This window comes from Agelaius tricolor, unplaced genomic scaffold, assembly GCF_023055355.1.
Source record: "Agelaius tricolor isolate 1412-34295 unplaced genomic scaffold, bAgeTri1.0.p SCAF_17, whole genome shotgun sequence".
NCBI lineage: Eukaryota > Metazoa > Chordata > Aves > Passeriformes > Icteridae > Agelaius > Agelaius tricolor.
In genome coordinates this window covers 19,541,216-19,562,289 of record NW_027269277.1, presented here as the reverse complement: position 1 = coordinate 19,562,289, position 21,074 = coordinate 19,541,216, and the positions used below count along the sequence as shown (strand labels likewise).

The 21,074-nt window shown below is 55.9% G+C and overlaps 1 protein-coding gene across 3 annotated transcripts in view; it reads left to right on the top strand.

Annotated features, from left to right (window-relative positions):
* Window positions 1-2,059: 2,059 nt before the first annotated feature.
* Window positions 2,060-21,074, top strand: part of MID2 (midline 2) — a 60,317-nt gene continuing 41,302 nt past the window's right edge. The window contains exons 1-2 of one of the 3 annotated variants that reach the window (XM_071442865.1): window positions 2,060-2,196; window positions 17,467-18,188. In XM_071442865.1, the coding sequence (XP_071298966.1) occupies window positions 17,523-18,188 (666 nt within the window). In that variant the 5' untranslated portion in view covers window positions 2,060-2,196; window positions 17,467-17,522. Of the gene's footprint in view, window positions 2,329-17,466; window positions 18,189-21,074 lie in introns of all 3 variants that reach the window. The other 2 variants (XM_071442867.1, XM_071442866.1) reach the window with 2 other exon arrangements.

Sequence of the window (21,074 nt, the reverse complement as noted above, 5' to 3'; positions counted from 1 at the left end):
GAGGGAGGCTGGCATCTGCAGTGATCCATGAGGAAAACTGTCTGAGGCACTTAAATATACTGTGTCTCTGAGCTATGATCTGGGGGGTCCCAGCCCACTGTGGGCCTTGGCATTGGGTCTGTTCGGCAGCTGGAGCCACAGCTGTGCACATCTGGCACAGCCCTTGGCTTGGGAGCACCAGCAACAGCCAGATCCTGCAGAGCAGAGGAACCACAGGGGCTGATCTCCGATGGGGCAGCCCAGCAGCTGCTCCAGCCCCACGAGCTGGTTCCCAGTGTGCAGAGGAGACACTGAGACTGATCTCTGCTGTGACACCCCTGAAGCTGCTCCCTGGCCCTGCTCATTTTGCAGTGAGGCTGGCACTGGAGCTGGGAGCTAGAGGGACATAGGCACACCATGGAGCTGGCCACCACTGCGCAGTGCCACCATCTGGGCTTTGTGTCCCTGGCTGCTGTGGGAAGAAGGCTGAGGCTCTCAGAGATCAGGGCTGAGCTGCCACTGGTATCTGCACTCCAGCAAGTGCTGGGCAGTCAGGTTGTCGCCCAGAGTCCCTTGGTGGTGGGACTTTGTTATGACCTCCAGCCATCTGTTCATTGTCACTGCTCTCAGTTCCCTGCAGCCTAATGTGCCATGTCTGGGGGCTGCATATCGCTGCTGTTGCCCAGCCACGGGCTCCAGCTCTGCTCAGAGCCTGAACCCACCCCTGGCTACCTGCTATGGGATACGGGTGGCTCTGAATTTGGAAAAGTGTCTTTAATTTCCTGCCTGTCCAAGGGCCAGAGGATGGGGCTCTGGTGTTCACTCACCTCGCATTGCTCTGCACAGGTACATAGACAAAGGCCGGTCCCAGGACAGCTCTAGATTCTGTGATTTGGCCGCAGCTGCCTGGGCTGTGCTTTCACTGCTAGAAAATCAGAGATGGGGCTTAATGCAAACAACATGGTGCATATTAACTCCCCTGCTGTCAGACCCTGCTGGAAGCAAGCATTTGTGACCTCTCTGCACAGTGAACCAGGTGAGAACCAGGCCAGCCATGGTGGTGGAGGCAGCCTTGGCTGCTCAGCAGCCTTGCATGTGTCCTGTCCCGCTGGAGAGCCACAGCAGGACAGCTGCCGTGTGCTCAGCGTCCACCCGCACCAACACGGTGCCTGTGTGTGTGTGCAGTGATGATGGCGCTCAGGGCACACAGGAGGTGCCTGCTGGTCCCGGCTCACTCCCAGCGCCTCCTCCAGCACCTGCCAGCAGCTTGCCTGGCCTCACCTTCAGATGCACCAGGAGCCTGGATGTAATTATCCTCAGGTTTATTTTTAAAAGATGGCTCATTTTACACTCTGGGCAGCCTTCAAATATAAATAACCCGTGCCACATGTCTCCATATTATGAAGGAATAAATTACAGTTCTGGGTTCCCCCTCTCATGTTTCCCTTTGATGTTATTGCTGTGGATACATATATATGTGCACTTTGCAGGTAACAATCCACCCAGAGCTGTTTTGCTGTATGGAGAACACTGGGTGGGACGTCCCTTTGTGATGCTGAACCAGGTGGTGAAAAACCCATTTAATTCATTTTTCACTTTGAAAAAAATAAATCTGTTGAAAGACCCGCTGTCAAGGTACCAAGTCTCACCATAAACACATGGACACACAGTGCCATCCATCGCATGGGAACACACAGCTCCCCACATCTCACAGGGACACACACTGCCCCCCACCCCACAGAAGCACACGGTGTCCCCCATCCCATAAGGACCCACAGTGCCTCTAAACCCACAGGAACACCGAGTGCCCCCCACCCCACGGGAATACTCTCTGTCCCCTGCCCCAAGGGAGCACACAGTTCCCCCAATCCCTCAGAGCATGTAGTATCCCCAGCCCACGGAACATGCCCTGCACCGACCCCAGAGTGGCACGCAGTGTCCGCAGAGGGGTATGCAGTGTCCCCAGAGTGGAACGCAGTGTCCCCAGAGTGGAACGCAGTGTCCCCACGCCCCGCGGTGCCGCCCAGGCCCGGGCGCGCTCCCGGCGCCGCTGCCGCGGCCTCACCTGCGGCGGGGCGGGGCCAAGAGGGAGGGGCGGGGCCGCGCGCTCTCTCTGGCCCCGCCCCGCCCGCCCCGCGCGCGCCGCCGCCGCCGCCGCCGTGTCCCCGCGCCTCCAAGATGCCCGGGCAGCGGCAGGGAGGCTCCCGCGGGCCGCCGGTACGTACCGGCGGCACCGGGGCGGGCGGGCGCACCGGGGCGGGCCGGGGGGGCTCCCGCGGGCCGCCGGTAGGTACCGGCATCGGGGCGGGAGGCGGCACCGAGTCGGGGAGGGGATGCCCCGACACACTGGTAGGTACCGGGGCGGGAGGAAACACCGAACCTGGCCGTCGGGGCCCCGGCGCGGCCCTTCCCGCGGGTTTGCAGCGAGTGCCGGGGCGGGGGACTGCCGCCCTTCCCGGGAGCCGTTGCCGGCTCCCCCCGCTCCCGATCGCCTCTCCCCGTTGCCGAGTGCGTCTGCCAGCCGGCTCCGTCACCTTCCGCCGCTTAGCGGGGAGACCCGCGTGGCCTGTCCCCGCTCGGGGCTCCCCGCGGCCTTCCCGTTCCCCCGGTTCGCTGAGGGCCGTCCTGCTGGGGAGCGGCGGTGCGGTACCGGCGGAGCGGATACGAACTGGCCGGCTCCCGGCTCCCCGCCCGCGGCTTTAGGGACACCGTGCGCACCTCGTCGTGCCCCCGCCGTTCCCCCTCACCCCGGGTTTCACGGCGGAGACTGTCGTATCCCCTCTCGCTGCCCAGCCCCGTGCCAGCTCCCAGCGGTTTGTGGTGCCGGGTTGTCGTCGCCGCCGCAGAGCCGGTGCGGGGCCGGTGCTGCCCTGATCCTGCTGGGATCCCCCCGCACACCCCTTCTCCCAGCGGGGCTGGAATCTGGTGAACTCCAGGGCCACGGAAGTTAATCGGTAGCCGGCTCCGTGATCGGTGCTTCGGAAGCCGCAGAGGAGAGACACGGGCACGTGTGGGAGGTCTGCCAGCGCTGCCCCCCCGGGCACCGGGGGTCGGGAGACGTTTCCGGGGTACTGCCCGCATTTTGGGGTGTCACTGCTGAGCTGGCAGCGGAGTGTGTTTGCTTGCGCCGAGGACCTGTGCAGCTGCTGGAAAACGTGCCCAAGTGTCACCTCGTTCTCGCGCTTTATTTTCCTGTTTTGCCTCAAAAACATCCCAACCACAGGTTTATTGCCCCTGTGTGCACAGCTGGCGAGGGCTGGAGCACAGCTGGCAAGGGCTGGAGTGCGGTGAAGGGCCGTTCTGCCCAGCGGTCTGCGGAGTTTCCGGCGAGGGCAGATGGCTCTGCTTGCTCCGTCATTCCCTCAAGTCCGGACACGCCGGCGTTAATGGCTCCTGCCCTTCCTGGCTGCCGCCCAGGTCTCCCCAGCCAGCCCGGAGGTTTCGGCTCGGCTTTTGTTGTCGGAAGGCGGCTTCAAGGAGACCGGCTCTGCCGGAGGAGCTGCCGCAGCCGGGTGGGAGCTGGCAGCGGTGCCTGGCGGAGCACAGGGCTCTGTTGGCTCCCAGGTGGCAGGGGGGCATCATCGGGCAGTGTCTGGCAAACCTGGGAGCTGCCACCGACCTGTCGGCCTGCCGGGGGGGCGTTGAGTGTGGGCTCGAGCTGCTCCCAGACCCTTCTGCAGTGCCCTTCCCTCCTGTACCCCGGCTGCAGCGGGCAGTGACCCTCAGTCTGTGCTGGAGGGGCTGTGCAGAGCTGCCTCCGCTCCCCCGGATGGCATGGGCTCTGTGCTGAGGTTGTCTGTGCTGCATTTCACCGTCGAAGAGCAGACTCGAGGCTTGGCTGGTGCCCCTGACCAAGGGGTAGTAAAACAGGCCAGAGTACGGAGGGAGGGAAGGAGGGAGGCTGGCCCAGGCAGCAGTGCTGGAATACTCTCGCACTGAGGGGATGTTCCCTGAGGATGCTCCTGGGAAAAGACAGTAAATGCAATAGCAATACAAGGAGGAAGGATGAATTGATGCCAACGACAGCAGCAGCTGTCTCGGTTCAGGCAGGTGGCTACAGAGCCCTGGATGTGCTGGCTGCTGCGATCCGAGCTGGGTCTGTGCCCTGTGCAGCCTTCCATGGCGGCTGGGAGGCCGTGCCTGTGCACAGCCCACGTCCTGCCTGGTTTGGAAGTGCTGCTTTGCAAAAGAGATGGAGCTGCAGTGGGTGATAAATCCCTGCCTTGCAAAGCATGCACTAGGTGAGCTGTGCTGGCCTCCGAGGTACAGGCACGGCTCAGGGGTATGTGTCAGTGTGTGTGCCAGTTTGTGAGCAGAGTGGGATTAGCCCTGGGACCATGTGAGATTGATAAATGACTTAGTTTTAAAGCCAGGATTATGTTGTCTCCTGCTCCATCCCCTCCACGGACGGATAGGTGTTTCCAAACGCAGGGGCCAGGTGCTGTGACTCCCCTGGGCTTTCTGTGGGTTTCTGAACTGTCACTTGGGGCTTCTGTACTGGGGAGGGGCGCCTTAAGCCTTTTAGCTCCTGGGTCAACCCCTGGCTTTAGGGGGTTGGTGCATCCCAAAGGCTGGTCACTGGAGAGACCAAGGCTGTTCCATCAGAGATGCTGGAATCAGAACTGTCTCTGCAGGCTGCACAGCTGGTTCATTAAAGGAAGCTGATGAGCAGTGTGATTATTTTGTTCCTCTGTAAGGAGTTGCCGCTGCCAATTAGAAACCCACCTTAGCCTGCTCGGAACCCCTCTGAGGCTGGTGCTCCCCACATTGGGGTGAGAGGGTCTGTGGCTGCTCCCCTGAGCTCCTTTCTGGAGGGAGACAAAGCCTTGGGGAGGCTGGAGCCTGTGTTGCTGCTTTCCCTTGTTTTTAGTGTTCTTTGCCTGGAAAGCGAGTGTGTGTTGCAGCCTAATGAGTGCCTGGCTGTGCCGTCAGGCAGCCCTGGCAGCCCCTCTGACCAGCGAGCACCCTTGTGGGGATGCTGATGACCAGTCTCGGGCTGCTGCTTCCAATGCCATTGCTCGCTACTGTGGAGCCTGGGTCCCAGAAATGCCAGGGCAAGGAGGTCACCAGCAGGAGAATGGTGTGTCTGTGTGGCTCTGAAAGGCGCCTTGTGCTGTGCGAGGGCGGGGGGCTCCAGTGGCATGCAGGGAACGTCTCACCCCTGGGATCCTGGGCGCCTGCGTGTGTTCCTACACAGTGCTGGAAACATTGGGTTGAACCTTCGTGCCAGTGGCCCTGGACGTGCCTCTCATCCTTGGGTGCAGGGAGGGGCACAGTGCTGAGCCCGGAGCTTGTGGCTGTATCATCCTTCGGAGAACGCAGGACAGAGCTAGGCATGCTGCAGCCCTGGCTTTTGGGGTGCCAGTGGTGGGGCCCTGCCAATGCTGGCAGGATGTGGGGGCTTCGTCTTCTGCGCTTTGCTGTCTTTGTCCCAGCCCCTGGCCCAGGGAGCATGGCCAGTGGCAGAACTGCCCTTTTTGTGCCTCTGGATGCACTGCACTTTCTCAGGAAACAGCCAGTTGGGCTTGCTAGCAGTCCATCACTCTGCCTTGCTCTGGCCCCCTGTCCTGGGGCCAGGTGCATCCTGTGACCAGGATGGGGACACCCTTGTCCTTGTTTTCTGGGGCTACCAGCTCCCTGCTGTGGGGAAGGCAGCCCCCAGCCCCCAGTAATGCCTTTTAACACAGCAAGGACAGGAGTGGGTTGCTGGCCCCCAGGCCTGCTCCAGCGACAAAAATCTGGGATGCTGTTGGGGGGGTCAGGCTGGACCACTTTTTATCTTCTTTTCTTGCAGTCTCAGCTCTGTCGTGCCAGTCAGCCTCCATGCAGCTCACTGATCCCCCTGTCACTGTGGGCTTGGCTTCCTCCCACAGCAAACCAACCTGAAGTGCCCTGGGTGCCAGGAGGGCAGGGGACGTTCTCTGCTGGGGGAGTTCCCTGTGTTTCAGTGCTGCTGTCATCCCTGTCACGGAATCATAGAATAGGCTAAGTTGGAAGGGACCCATCAGGATCAGTAAGTCCAATTCCTGGCCCTGCACAGACACCCCAAGAATCTCATCATCTGCCTGAAAGTGCTGTCCAAGTGCTTTATGAGCTCTGACAGCCGTGGGGTCATCACCACTTCCCTGGGGGCGGGGGTTGTCCCAGTTTCAAGTCACCTGCTGGATGAAAAAACACTTCCTGATGTTCAGCTTAAATATCATGTCCCTGTCCCCCTTTCCCTCCCCCTAAATGATGTCCCTTTCTCCTATGTGTGTTTGCTCACAGGGGATGTGGGCTGTCCCAAATGCCCCCTGGTGCTACACCAGTGACTGCTCCCAGAGCCCAGGACTGGGGAGGGGACACTGCCCCACTGCAGGTGCCATCAGGTCCCCCATTGCCCAGGTGTGTGGGAAAGCCTGGTGTGTTCTGTGTCTGCTCCCACCTCAGCCAAGGCTGCCTTGCCAAGGTCCAGGAGCATTTTGGATTGTGCTGAATCCGGGGAGTCTCTTGAAGTGGAAAAGGCTTGTGGTGATTCTGATGGAAACTGTTTATTATTGAACGGGAGGCTGCCTGGGACGTCCCAGTGAGAGACTGCTGCTGCAGGAGCCCAACGCTGCTGCCAGGTCTTCCCGACTGGGTGGTGGCATCTGGTTTGCTTCCTTTTGGGCATTTCCCGTGGGATTTCCACCCTTGGACAGGAAAAGGGTGCGGGTGGGATCTGGCTGGAATGGAATCTCAGCTGGAGCAGCCTGTGAATGAATGGGGATGCTGCTGCCACTGTGTGGGTTAAACAACTTCCGAGTTTTTTACTCTCAGTAGAGTGAAGGGAAATGGGGAAGAGGGAGAGGAGGGGAGAGTTGTGGGGGGGTTTTGTTTGTTTGGAGGAGTTGGAGTTTTTGATTTTTCTGGGATTTTTTTACAGATGTTGCAGTTGGATGCTATAAGCTCTCAGGTCTCAAAACTGTATTTTATAGATCTCACTATCTGGTGACTGCTAGAGAAGGAAAACCCACACCCACAGGCTTGTGAAAAGCCAATGTGAGAAATAAGTGGAAACTTGCTGCATCACTGAGACTGAGGGCAGATCCAAGGGACTTGTGCTGCATCCATGCAGGAACACACACAGCTGGTCTGTGTGCCAGCTGTGTCAGGGATCCCCCAGCATCACACACTTTCTGTGGGATTCCAAATGAAAGGGCTCCTTGCCTTTGCAGAATGTCATTATTGTGTTTATAACTGAGATTTGTGTCTCAGAGAGAAATAAATTGCTTAGTCTATTTCTCGTTTTGTAGATGCAGGAAATCAACTACTACACAAACCCAATTTTGAATTGGTTGACTGAAGGGGGAAAATTGCATTCAGGCAGGAGGCAGAGGCCTGGCTGGAGTGGGGTTCTGTGGGGGCACAGGGGAGGTGACAATGTGCCAGCTGTCACAGGTGGAGCCTGCAGCATCCTCTGACACCACAGCAGCAATATTGAGGAATAAATTAGCTTCCTTTTTCAAAGAGACACAGAGCAGCTTAAATGCATTTTGTGGATGATCCTCAAAGAACCCCACAAACCTGGTTGTATAACAGGACTGAATGCAGCGAGGCAGGGAAGGGTGGTCTCACGGATGGTCAATAACCCAGAGCAGGGGTGGGCTGGGGCAGTAGCACTGGCCTTTGAGCTCAGGGCATGGGGCTGTGAGCAGCTGCTCTCGTTCACTGCCCCCTGGGCCTCCTGGTGGGAGGAATGGGCGGGGGTTTTGAACTGCTTGGTGACCTGGCTCAACATTTCTCTAAGGAGGCTGGGGTTTTGACTGGATGCTGTACTGGCTCAGGCTGCCACCCGCACTGTTGTGCTGATGCTGGGATCCAGCGTGACACTGTGGTGCTGGCACTGCTGGCTGTTGTGCTGCTCAGTGCTCCAGCACCTGGATGAGGCAGACCACAGGCCTGCCAGACTGAATATACATCTATACACATAACATTATTAATTTTTTAAGGTGGAATTTTTTAAAACTCTTTTGCTCCTGTTAGTACTTTCCCAAGCCTCTGGCCACCATTGTGGTCAGTCCTGGAGTGACCCTGCAGAGTGCTGTGCTCCCTCCAGCACTGCAGGAATTTGTGTCCACTTGTCATTCCTCAGCAGGTGTGTGCTTTGCCTGTCTGTGGAGCCGCAGTCGTTTCCCATGGGGAATCAGGAGTGTCAGGTGCTCTTGGAGGCACCTTGGTGTGTCAAACCCCCAGGGAGGCTCTGGAATCATCTGTGATCATGACAGATGCAAAATTTGGAACGTTTTGGGCTCCTTTCAGATCATTAAAGAACTTATCAGTGTGTGAGAGCAGGTATTGTCTGTGCCCTGCCTCTTTTTGCCAGCCAGAAGCCTCTGCCTCCCTCTGGCAGCCCACAGGGAGGGAGCAGGGATGGCAGGAGGAAATTACCTTTGTAGTTACCTGCTTCATGTCCTGAATTGCAGCTGAGCAGAGCTGAAAGGGATGGCAGGCAGATCCAGAGCTCCTGCATGCTGCCAAAATTACCTTGGCTGCCCCTCAGAGCAGGGAAGGGAACTTTGGAGAGATGCAGTGTGGTGGAGGCAAGCTGGCTGGGAACAGGGGTGATGGAGGCAACCAGCATGGTCCAAGTTCTCCACCCAACTGGGTGGGGATGGTGGACTTGTTTAGTGTGCTCTGGGATGCAGCCTGTGCTGGGTTCAGGGCTGTTCCCTGGTCCATTGCCACAGGCTGATCCATGGGGTGAGCTGCATGGTTCTCCCCTCGCTCTGTGAGCTCCGTGCCTGCCTTCAGCAGTCAGTCCCCATGCTGGCATGAGCCATGGAATTCACGTCCTGCAGTGGCACGGCTGTGCTGGTGCCCTTGGCTCAGGAAACCGCTCCTGGGTGGCTGGGGGAGTGAGCCTGGGGCTGGTCCCAGAGGATGCAGTGGTATTGCTGGTGGAGCATCCTTTGATGTGCTTCATAAAGTGCGAATGACAGCAGGGTGTCGATGACATTCAGAGCAGACCATGGGACATGGGGACAGCCAATGGCTCTGCCATACCTGTCCGTTCTGTGTGCTGGAGCCTCCTCCTCCTCCTCTCTAGAGATCCAGCCCCTTGACAGAGGATATTGCAGGGGGAAGCTGAGCCAAGGGGAATTGGTGCTTTTTTGTTTATAAATGTATTTTATTTTGAGATGATGGGCAAAAGTGCTCTTGTGCAGCAGTGGAGAGGTCTCCCCAAAGAGATGCTAATGGCTTTGAGTCACCTCAGGGCGTGGGAGCATTTTGTCTTGAAAGGCTTTAAATGACCTGTGTAATGCGCTGGAAAAGTGTCCAGGGAGCGCTGGGTCGCTCTGTCATTCCGCAGCACCAGGAGGGGGATTAGGAAATGCAGCTGGTCTGTGGAGCACTCCCAAGGGACTGGGGTAGGAAAAAGGATTAAAAATTGCCGTAGTTTGAAAACAAGCCCTAGTTGGGCCTTCGCTGTGATGGAGAGGAGCTAACTATGAAGAGCAGATCTCCGGCTGGCTGTGGAGGGAGGCGTGGGGGCCCGTGGGTCCCTTCCCGCAGCGATGGGAGCTCTCCCTGCGCTTTGCTCGTGGCTGACCCGAGCAGCGCTGGCATTGCTGGCTGTGCCCTGCTGCGAGCTCCATCTCCAGACCTCCTCTGCTGGGACCCTCCGTGCATGGGCCCAGCTTGAGCCAGGCTGGCTCTGGGAGAAACGTGTCTCCAAGACTTGTGCTCGTGTGCCTGGAAGCCTGGAATGGTGAAGCCCCTTTAGAAAGAGGCAGCTTTCCTCCTTTTAAATCATTAATCTCTTTTAGGTGGCCCGGGAGCCCAGTTATGCCAGTCTGAGTGCCTCTTCCTGGGCATTGCAGGGTGGGAAGGGGGTGCAGAGGGAAGGAGGAGGGTGGACAAATATCTGCTACCTGCTTTGTTTCTGCACTGGGCATTAGCACTAATTATCCCCCCATTGTCTCCAGTTCCTGCAGGAAGTGTTGTTTATCCTTTCAGCCTCCCAGGAATGCAGCCCAAGGAGCTGTGCGGATATATTTAACCTTGTGCAGAGCAGCACAATGGCCCTTGGATTTCCCGGCCCCGTGGTATCTCGGGGAAGTGCAGCTGATCTGTCGCTTTGGGGCGGGGAAGTTGGAGAGGGCGCTGGGTTGGGACCGCGGCCAGGCTCCGGGCTGGCTGCACAGCCTCCATGCAGTGAGGCCGGGATCTGCCAGGGGGTCGGAACTGCTGCTTTTGCGGCTGCACTGAGCAGCAAAATGGGGCTGAGCCGATGCCATCGGCAGCGTGTGTCCCGTGGGCTGGGGGTTGGCGTGGTGCCGGGGTTACGTGTGCTCCTCAGAGCTCCATCAGCACACTTGGCAGCCCTGGGCCAGCAGGGTCGTGACAGAGCCTTTGGTTCAGACAGCAGCTCCCTTGGCCCCACTCAGTTTTCTCCCTTCCCAGCATGAGTCAGGTGGTGCAGAGGGGCAATGCCCAGAACAGGTTGGGGGTACCATGGTGGGATACCCCTCTTGGGCTCTGTGCCTTTGCTGGGTTGAGACTGTGCTGTGCAGGGGCAACCCCCCTTTCTTTGATTGAGGATCTGTTGTTATTCTACCCCCCTGAAAACATCCCTGTAGCAGAGCTTTGAGTTTTGCACAGCAGGAGGGGTCCTGGGGAGCACTGGTGCGGGGCCAGCTCCTTTGCTGGGGTGCACTGGCCCCTCACTGTGGTCACGCTCCTGTGACAGCAGCACTGCTACCTTCCCAGGTCTGGGTCTGTGTTTCCTGGCTGCTTCCCATGGTGGGCTTTGCCACAAGCTCAGCCTTGCCTTCACTCTGGTCATGTCTCTGCACCTCTTTGAACTCCACTCCTCTGTGGGTGAGTTGTGCCAGTGTCCTGCGCTTGGTGTCCTCTAGGAAGCACTAGAGTGGGGACAACCCTGGTGTGCCTCGTGGGGTGCAGACCCTGAAGGATGCTGGTCCCCTAGTACAGCACTGGGACTGTGAGCACAGGAGCTGGCTGCTGCTGCTCCAGCCTCTGGAGAGACCAAGGGGTTTGCCTTGCAGTGCCCTCCTCCTCAGCAAGGCAGACCTCTGTGCCGAGCCTGTATGATCTCTGCAGCGTCCATGACTTGCCATGACTTGCTCTGGAGCCCAAAGGTTATTCCAGAGCACCAGCTGCCACTGCAGCTATGCCCTCCCTCATCCTTGTTGGCCTGGGGGCTGGTGGCTGTGGTAGGGACGAGGCTGGGCTGGAGCTGCATTGCAGGCAGTGGCTGAGGAAGAGGGGAAGGATGCAGAGCCACAGGGTGCGCCTGGAGAAAGGCTCAGATCAAAAGGCTGCTGCCATGTGTGCTCTGGCAGGAGCCAGCTGGGAGCGGGGTTGTTTTCAGGAGCTGCTGGGTCTGCTTGCCGGCTGTACAGCATCAGCTGGAGAGGCTGGCAGAACAGGGTGGCAGGAGAGCACAGAGCTGCAGGAGAGGTAAGGGAGGGGAGGGGGTGGTGAGACCTGGAACAGTGGAGTTCTGTGGCAGAAGGGGAGGGACAATTTGCAGGGAGGGGGGTGGCAGGGCTACCAGGGCTGTGTGAATGCTGGACATGCCACTTTGGTGGCATGCCTGGTCACCAGCTGCTTTTCTCAAGGGCCAGGCTGGAAGGGGGTCACTCCCTTCTGCAATGGCCTGGTGGGTCTGCTCCTGCTAAAGCCACGTGCCTGCAGCTGTCCCTGACAGTGCCACAGCCCCCTCCCAGCCCTCAGAGTCACTGTGACCCCCCCCAGCTTCAGCCCCTGAGCTGTGGGGGCAGCTGCTGGCAGAGAGGTAGGGACTGTGGGTTTCATTGCAGGGGGGGTGGATGAACGGATGGACAGACATATGCAGCATGTGGGAAGGGAGGGTTGCCGTGGTCTGCGACCTGCCAGAGCCTGAGACTGGCTGCTGCAGCCCCAGGTTTCACAGATTAGGGAGGCAAGTGCTGGGGACCTTGGGGAGCTGTTGTCTTCCCCAGGAATTGGAAGCAGCTGTGCTGTGCTCCAGGGATCTGCCACAGTGGAGGCACTGGAGAGGTGCCCTGAGCCTTTTGTGCCTTGTCAACCCCCAGGCCACTGATGAAGATGGCAGGGGAAGGTTCCCACATGGTGTCAGTGGCAATTGCCCATAATGTCCTGGAGAACAGTGTGTGCCATTGCTGCCTGGGGTGTCTTCAAACCCCTCCAGCTGATGAGGAATCCACATGGCAGGATTCCTGCTGTATGGCTGCAGGAGCCAGGGAGCTAACTACAGGGAATCCCTTCCTGATCCAACCTGCAGCTCAAGGGCTCCAAAATGCTGCATCCCCTGGGAGCCCTTTGTGGACACATGCTGTGCTGAGGTCCTGTGGGAGCACTCCAGGAGCTGTCACCTTCCTGGGCGCTATTTGTCAAAAAGAGGCAAACTTTTCCCTTGTACCAGGATATCACTAGAGATCAAACAAAGGATCTTTTCTTGGTGCTTGCCTCTCTGGCATCATGGAGGTGAATGAGGTGGAGACCTTGTAGGCTTTAGCTGGAGCATCCTTGTCCCGTGCAGAAAACCCAAGACAGCCCTTCCCAACCTTGGAGCCTGACAGGAGACATTCAGGAGTAAAGGGATTTTGTGATGGAGCAAAATGGTCTCATCCCATCAGTGAAGGCAGTGATGAAGGTGAAAATCCCAGAGGGAATAAGGTGCAGTGCAAATGGAGGAGTTAAAGAGCACAAATGGCCAGTGCCTGCTGGGCTCTGGTGGCTCTTCTGGAGGGTTTAAGAATGAAGCAACTGAACTGCCAGCACACAGGGGTCTCTCATTGAAGTGAACTGCTGCACGGGAACCCAGCCTCCTGCCTCTGTCCTTCATTTAAGAGATGCAGGAAGAGCAGTGGAAATTATGTGGAGCAACCTTGCTTTAGCACTAAGCAAATTGGCTTGGAAAATAATTAGGCTGGCATGGAAATGCTGTTTCAGTTTGATGGATTAGGGACAGCAACACAGCTTTTATAGGGGGAATCCAGTTTAACTGCAGCAGGTGATGTTCTTTTTCTAGTATGGCAGTAAAGTGATTGGGGAGGGCAGCTGGGAGACAGATCATTGGGATTTTCAGAAAGCCTCAGACAAATCTGTGGAGTTATTACAGTGGGAGTGGTGGGAGGAAAGGCCAAGTTCTGTTTGATGTGTTCAGGTGTTCTGGGAGGGAGGAGTAGAGGTGATGATGTGGCCAAGGGATGCTCTGTGCTGGCTGCAGCTTTGAGCTTCAAATTTGGTGTTAAATATGCACAGCTGATGGAAATAAAGCACAGAAGGAATAAGTAACGGTGGATGTGAATTGGCTGGAGGAGCCTGGAGGCCTTCCCTCTCCCTGGGGTGCCTTCCTTAGGTCAGAAGCTGTTGCTGATTACACAGCTGGGGCTGTGTTCCTCCTAGGACCCTGTTTCTCCTGGAACAGGCCCATCCCAAGGGCAGATTCAGGCAAGTTGGTTGGGAAGGCTTGAGCTGGCAGGAGCACAGGGTCATTGACAGAGCTGGGGAAATGAAGGGGGGACCTCTTCCCCTTGAGCTGCAGAATAGGTCCCTGCTGCTGTGGGGGCTGCGCCGGGCTCCTCAGGAGTGAGATGAACGAGATGTGGCTGCTGCACGGGCTGTTCTGTCCTCCCCTCAACACTGATCCGGTTTTGAACTAATTTTCCCAAGGACAACAAAAAGGATGGAGACAACTGCTGCCCAGATTTTGTATCCTGCTGTCACTGTGCCAATTAAGGAAAGGGTTGCCATATTTTATTACTTTCTTCGTTAATGCACGGGTGGAGCAGCATAGCTCTTCTAAAGCCTCATTCTTGGAAGGAGCTGAGCAATCTCGGCTGGAGCTTTTTTGAGGGGGAAGAGAAGTTAAAAAAAAAAAAAGAGGGATAAAAAGGGGAAGGGGAAATAAATAATCATATTTGGTGTGGAAAATACCAACCTGCAGAATTAACATTTGTCTGAACACATCTGGATATCCTGGTGTGGGACTCTGAAGGCTTGCCAAATTCTGCCTTGGGTTGATGCTGGGGGAGACCAGAGGGAATTTTATGTGGACTTGGAAAACATGGGTAAAAATGGGGCCTGGATGCTGCTCAAGGGGAAAGCATGAATTTTGGGTTGGGTGCCTGTGGCCTCAGGTGATGTACACCAGGATGTCTCCCTCCCAGGTATGGATGGGGTGATGTGGGCAGCATCTCTCCTTCAATATCTCTCCTTCCTTCTTCCCTTGGTGCCAAACCTCTGCATCTCTCCTGGCAAACCCGTGAGCTTGAGGCAGTGATGAAGAGCTTTGATAGTGTGAAAATAATTATCTGGGAGAAGAGGTGGGGGAACCCTTGTATCTAGGAACCCTTGGTGTAACTTGCCACGGGTGACCCATGTACCCTCACCACACTCCTGCTGCTCCAGGCTGGCACACAGTGTTTGGAGACCATCTGGGCTGGAAGTAAAAGCAACAGTCACTGTGTCCCAGAGGATCTGGCACTGGCTCTGCACTGGGCCTGCATCATCCTCAGCTCTGCCCCCCTGGGGTTTGCTGCCCTTCCCCATCTTTTCTGTTAGTCATTGATTTCCCACCCCCTCCCCCTCTTCCCTTAGTTTTGGGCAAAGCTCAGATCAACACAGAAAAATGTTTGGTTGGATGTCACATGCTGTTAACTTGCTGCTGCTGCACAGTGTCATTACAGGCCAGCATGGACAGGGCCACTGACTCTTGGGCACAAAGGACACGGGGCTGTCTATAAACAGTGGTAGTATTTTATAACTTTTATATTTAGGGAGTTAATGACTGTAAAGAAAACACATTTTAATCTAATCAACTATTCCATGGGCTGTGTCAGTCCTGGACATCAAAGAGAACATCAAAGTGAGAGGCATGAAAGGCTCTGATGGCAGCATGGCTGCTTTGCCAGGTGTAGCATCTTGGAGCAGGGCTCCCCTTCCTCCTCTGAGGGGGCTCGTCCAGCAGGGCTCCTGCAGCTCCAGACAGGCTCCTGTCCCTGCTGCTGTACTGCCTTTGAGCAGGCTCCTGTGCCTCCTCCACTCCTCCGAGAGGGCTCCAGCTTCTGTCCCAGCCTGAGGCTCCTCTTGGGTATGTCACAGGTCTTGTCCCAGCAAGGAAAACAAGATTAATGTACAAATGTCCCTCAGTAACAAAACCAAAGGCTGTTTAAACTTTCTGCATTGTTTTCCCTTGGATAGCAATGGAGCTGCATGTGAAGCCTGAAGTTGGATATGGGAGATGCTGCTCTGTGGGACATCTGGCTCTGGCAAGGTGTTGGGGAGCCTTTCACGTCAATCCTGATTTTTAAATTCTTTCCCCAGTCTTAGGCTATGAAACAAATCCTGTTCTTGTCCTTTCTTTTTTTTCATCTTTGTGTTTGCTGACCGGGGAGAACCCGTGAGTGATGGGAGGCAGGAGAGGCTGTGCCCCCAGCTGGGCTGGCACAGGGATTCTTGGTCTGGGGCTCTTGGTGCCAGGCTGCAGCTCTGGCACAGGGAGAGGCTGGCGTGGGAGGTGCCTGGAGCACTGGGGGTGTATTGGGACCCCTCATCCTGCCAGGTCTGCAGCATGGGGAGCCCACTGGATCCAGGGCAGCCCAAGCAGCCAGCAGGCTCAGGGCCAGGAGCAGTTTCCTCCCTGCTGCTTTCCCATGGCTATGGCAGCTCCGAGGCTTCAGAAACCCTCCGTGGGCTGTGCAGAGGAAGCTGCTGGGAGCCCTCACGCTCCTCTGCTTGTTTGGATCCAGCAACTTCTCCACTGTCTCTCTTGGGGAAAGAAAAATAATTTTAAATGTGTGTATGTGTTTGCAAGGCTGCATTTGGCCAGCAAGAGCTGCTTCAGCATGAACATATGAAAATATCCAAGGGATTTATTTTATAAGCCCCTTGAGCTGGTGCAGGGAAGAGCTCAGGGTTTCCTCCAGGCACTTGCACATCCTATTTCAGACAATAGGGAAGACATGGTGCAGTGGGGTGGGGGTGATGGAACAGATATGTTCAGTGGGATGGGGATGGGCATGGCCCAGTGTGGCACCTGTGCAATTTGCCATTTGCAGGTGCTAGCAGCAGCCTGGGGCTTCGAGCAGCTAGACCCTCTCCTGCTGCTGGGTTATCCCCCTAGGCTTTGGTTACAGCCCTTTTTCATAGAATCCCAGGCTGGTTTGGGTTGGAAGGACCTTAAAGCTCGTCCAATTCCAATCCCTTGCCATGGGCAGGTACACCTTCCACTATGTCAGGTTGCTTCAAGCGCCCTCCAGCTTGGCCTAGAACACTTCCAGGGATCTAGGGACAGCCACAGCTTCTCTGGGCAACCTGTGCCAGGGCCTCCCCACCCTCACAGGGAAGGGTTTTTCATCTTATCCCCAAGCAGAGCCTGTGCACCACACCAGGGTGTTCCAGGGGTGAAAACAAAGCTAGGTTGGAAGCAACCATGTTGCTTCCCACAGGGTCAGTTCCTGCAGTGCCAGGGTGAGGGGTCCCTGTGGCTGTGACTGAACAGGGCTCTCCTTACATCCACAATGAGGGACACCACAGTGGGCATCACTTGGAGCCTGTCTTGCTCTGGCTGAGGAAACCAGGAGGTACCACTTGTGCACTGGATGGTGGGTGAGAAAAGAGCGGCTGGATCTGGTTCCATGTCACTGCATGACTATTTGGGAACATGCTGGGATGCTGGCAGAGGCTGGGTAGCACTTGGGATGCAGCTCCTGGTGCTCTGCAAACCAGAGTTGGGAGCAGCAGGTTGAGTGGCCTGCTGGGAGCTGTTTTCCAGCCTCGTGCAAGGGAAGGGAGCTAAAAATACAGCTTGTTTGCCTCCAGCTGGAGTTGATTTAGGTATCCCTGGCTGTTGTGGAGTGCAGCAGAGGACAGCCAGTAGTGGAACTTTGCCAAGTATAATTTCACTGCTATGCCCTCCCCACCCTGCTCCAAAAAGCAATGGCCAGGAAAAGCAGGGAGCAGGATGGGATGTTAAGAGCTCCCAACCTGCTCTGCTCAGAGCTTCCACGACATGATTTGCCTTTTCTCCTTCACGAGAAGCAGGCCTGGAGCTGCTGGAGGGGATAGGAGGTTTTTCTGTGCCATGCGTAGCAGCATGGAACGCCAGCACGGCCACACCCTGGTCTTGGCAGCACACACCAACACAAACATGAAATCATGTGGTTTCTCCTGATTTTGTCTCCAGCCTTGTGGTCCAGGTCCTGCCCTGGCTGGGCTGGAAGGTGTGAGAGGAGCTGCTTCTCCTCCTCTTCCATCCCCTCCATGTGGCTCCTGTCCCACTGCAACTCCAGGCTCTGCTCCATGTGGGATGAGACAGCTCCAGCCTGTGCTTGCAGGGGCCTGGCAGGGCTGGAGTTGACAGCATCAGAATGCAAAGGGTGTCAAGGTATTGCATGGATGATGTGTCCAACCCCCCACGCACCTGCTGCTGGAGGACTGGAGCAGCCCAGGAGTGCAGCTGTAGCCTCACATCTCTGCTCTCCTTCCTTGCAGGTTCCTGACAACCTTCCCTGGTTTTTGATGCTGAATCAGGATTGTGTTAACTAAAGATGGAAACACTGGAGTCAGAATTGACCTGCCCAATCTGTCTGGAGTTATTTGAGGACCCCCTCCTGCTGCCCTGTGCCCACAGCCTCTGCTTCAGCTGTGCCCACCGCATCCTGGTGTCCAGCTGCTCCTCCAGCGAGTCCATCGAGCCCATCACCGCCTTCCAGTGCCCGACCTGCCGCTATGTCATCTCCCTCAACCACCGGGGCCTGGAGGGCCTCAAGAGGAATGTGACCCTGCAGAACATCATCGATCGCTTCCAGAAGGCGTCCCTGAGTGGCCCCAACTCCCCCAGTGAGAGCCGCCGCGAGAGGACCTATCGCAACAGCCCTACCATGTCCGTGGCCGGCGAGAGGATCGCCTGCCAGTTCTGCGAGCAGGATCCGCCCCGCGATGCCGTCAAGACCTGCATCACCTGCGAGGTGTCCTACTGCGACCGCTGCCTGCGCGCCACCCACCCCAACAAGAAGCCCTTCACCAGCCACCGGCTGGTAGAGCCCGTGCCTGACGCGCACTTCCGTGGACTGACGTGCCTGGAGCACGAGAACGAGAAGGTGAACATGTACTGTGTCGCTGATGACCAGCTCATCTGTGCCTTATGTAAACTGGTGGGCCGCCACCGGGACCACCAAGTGGCATCACTCAGCGATCGCTTCGAGAAGCTGAAGGTAAGGATGCAGGATTCCTCCAGAGTGCTCTGAAGCTGTCTGTGTGGGAGCGGAGGTTGCAGTGAATGTGATGTGAACCTGCGTGGATGATATTTGACCTATATGATGTTTGAATTCCCTCTCCACCCCCTGTGCATTCTGAATAAGCCTGCAAAACACTTTTCACTCCTTTTTTTTAATGAAAAAAAAATTACAGCAAGTCCCATCTGAGGTCATGCTGGTGAGGCGTGACTGTGGCAGCAGTCATGTTCCCATTAGAACCCTGTTCATGTCTTTCTCAGCTGCTGCTTCCTCTGGCCTTTCTCCCTTCATGTTCCAGGCTCATTCTGCCCCAAAAGTGCTTTTCTGGGATCTTTGACCTGTTCATGTTCAGAACAAAACCACTCTCTCTGCTCTCGTGTATTTTGAGGGCAGAAGGAATACTTCAATGCTCCAGCAAAAACACAGAACACTTGGGGTTTTTTTTGTGCAGACCAGATTATTTTTTCCTCCTTGTCTTTAAACAAACTGGTGCCTGGAAAGAAATCTTCCTAGATGTCCAGTTTCTTGGGCTGGTTTCCTATCTCCCCATCTCCAGACTCTCCTGAACTTGCTGCAAGGTGCCCAGTGCTGTGACTTAACATCCCTGATGGCATGAGGAATGGCATGGGATGTCCTGGGTGTTTCTTCTTCATATTCCAGCCACCAGGTTTGGCTTTGGGCTAGTGCTGCCAAATAGGGCTTGGGGAGCTTGCTTTGCCTGCCTGTCTCCCATTTCATCATCCTCACCTAAGCTTCCCCGGTGTGCAGAGCTGAGCCAGCAGCCGTGTCCGTAGTTCAGGACATTCTTTTTCCATGAGGAAATGTCTCAATTAGCAAATTGGAAACCTTCAAAAGCAGTGACCATGTATGTTTTCATGCAATAAAACCTGGGCAGAGAAATTAAAACCCTGGAATATTCCTCCCTGATCCAGCCTGTGCCAGCCAGGCAAATCCTTTTGAGGAAGCCTAGCAGGTTGCCAGAACACTTTTCCCTTTTAAATAAGTCTTAAGTGATTCTGGCCATGGATGGAAGCTCTCTTCTGCTGAAAGCATTCTTTCTGTGCTGTTCATCCTGCCCAGCACCTCAGTCTCTGCAGGGCTGGAGCTGCTGGGGGAGCAGGGCTGAGGGTGGCCACAGCTGCCTGGAGAGGACCTCAATGTGTGTCCTTCTGGTTCATCCTCCAGCACATCTCTGCCTCTGGCTGTGCCATGGTGGGGCTGGTTTTGGCTGTCTCTTTTCCTGATACTCTTCCTCCACTGCAGAAATTGCTCAGGATTGATGCCGGGCTTCACCAACAGAGCCAGTATTTGTTTTGGCATCTTGTGCCATCTCCTTACGTGGCCTCAGTCCAAGCTCCGACCACTGTGTGCTCCTTGGCAGCAATGAAAATCCTTGCAAGTACCTGAAATACTTGAAATCCTTAAATGTGTGCTGATAGGATGCTGCGGCCTGGGAATCTGTGGCCAGTGGAGCAGCTGCTGCCTCCCTGGGTCTGCCCCATGTCCCTGCCCACGGTGGGGCTCTGCCCCTCTGTCCCCTCCTCAGGACGTCGCTGCTGAGCTCGGTGGCTGCTCCCAGAGCTCTGCAGTGTTCTCAGGCAGCCAGCAGTGAGCAGATGCACTTAATCCCTGGCTTTGATCCCACATCCTGAGTGAGCTGGGAACGCCTTTCAAGTTAGATTTTTTTGATGAAAAATTGGGTTTTTGAAGTGAGTAACTTCCTGTTGTCAGAAGGGCTGTGCTTTCCACAGATATCTTTGGTGGGGAATTTTTTTTGTCTCTTTAGAAGAGCTGAGTGCCTGAAACTGGACTAGTGTGTGTAAATGAGAAACCTTCTCCCAGTGCTCCCCTTTCTTCCAAGCTGGTTTTACATGTAAAGTCTCCAGCATATGCCAGCCGCCTTACTTCCCTGTGGATGCTCTGATGATCCATCCATACTGTGTTATACATCTCCAGATGTTTTAGGAACCATCTTTAATCCCTTTAATGCATGTGATGGGGTTTTTTTTGTGCCTCTTCAATTCCATTTGTTAATGTTGTAAATTACAATTCCAGCCAGTGTGAGCAGTTTTCTGGATTTAAGCAGGGACCATGGGGATGCCAGGCAGGATGGGGCAGAGGATGGAGTGCTGAATCATGTCCAGGAGCTTTCTGAAGCTGGGGTGCCAGGGATGGATGCGGTGTCATTTTCTTTCCCTGGGAAGGTTCATGTCAAGGGTTATCAGCTGCAGATACCATTCCATGGTTCTCTGATTGCCCAGTGCTGAGGCAGCACCAACACCGCCGCTGTGTGAGCATGGCTGGGAGCATCCATCAGGATGGTGCTGCTGGTTTTCCCTCTCTGTGGGTGTGGGATGGGTCGAGATGCTGAGCACTGGCTGGAAGTCGACATTAAAGACGAAATTAAAACTGTGTGTAGATTAAGAGCAAAACTAATGGCCTAACCTAGATACAGCGAGTGCCCAGGACAGCAGTGCATTATCTGCTGAGTGAAATCTCAGCCAATTATAAATTCAGATTGCTAGAAATTTGTAATTGGCATCCTCTGCAGTGCCTGCCTGGGTCCTGCCTGTGCTGCTGCCATGCCGAGGCTGGGGCATGGCTACACTGGAGGATACAGCAAGAGCAGCTCTGTGTGCAGAGCTCCAGCTGGCTCCCCCATCCACGATTTCTGGTGGAAGGAGTATTTGAAGAAAGGATTTTGCCTTAATTACTGGCCTCTGTCGGTGGCTTTTCTGTGAGCTCTGCTCCCTTTAAAGAGCCAGAGAAGGGCCAGCTCTGAGGAGGCTTTTCCTTTGCTGGTGCTGTGTCTTCTGTAGATTGACAGGCTGGAAATATGCAAAAGAAAGAGAAGTGTGTTTTGTA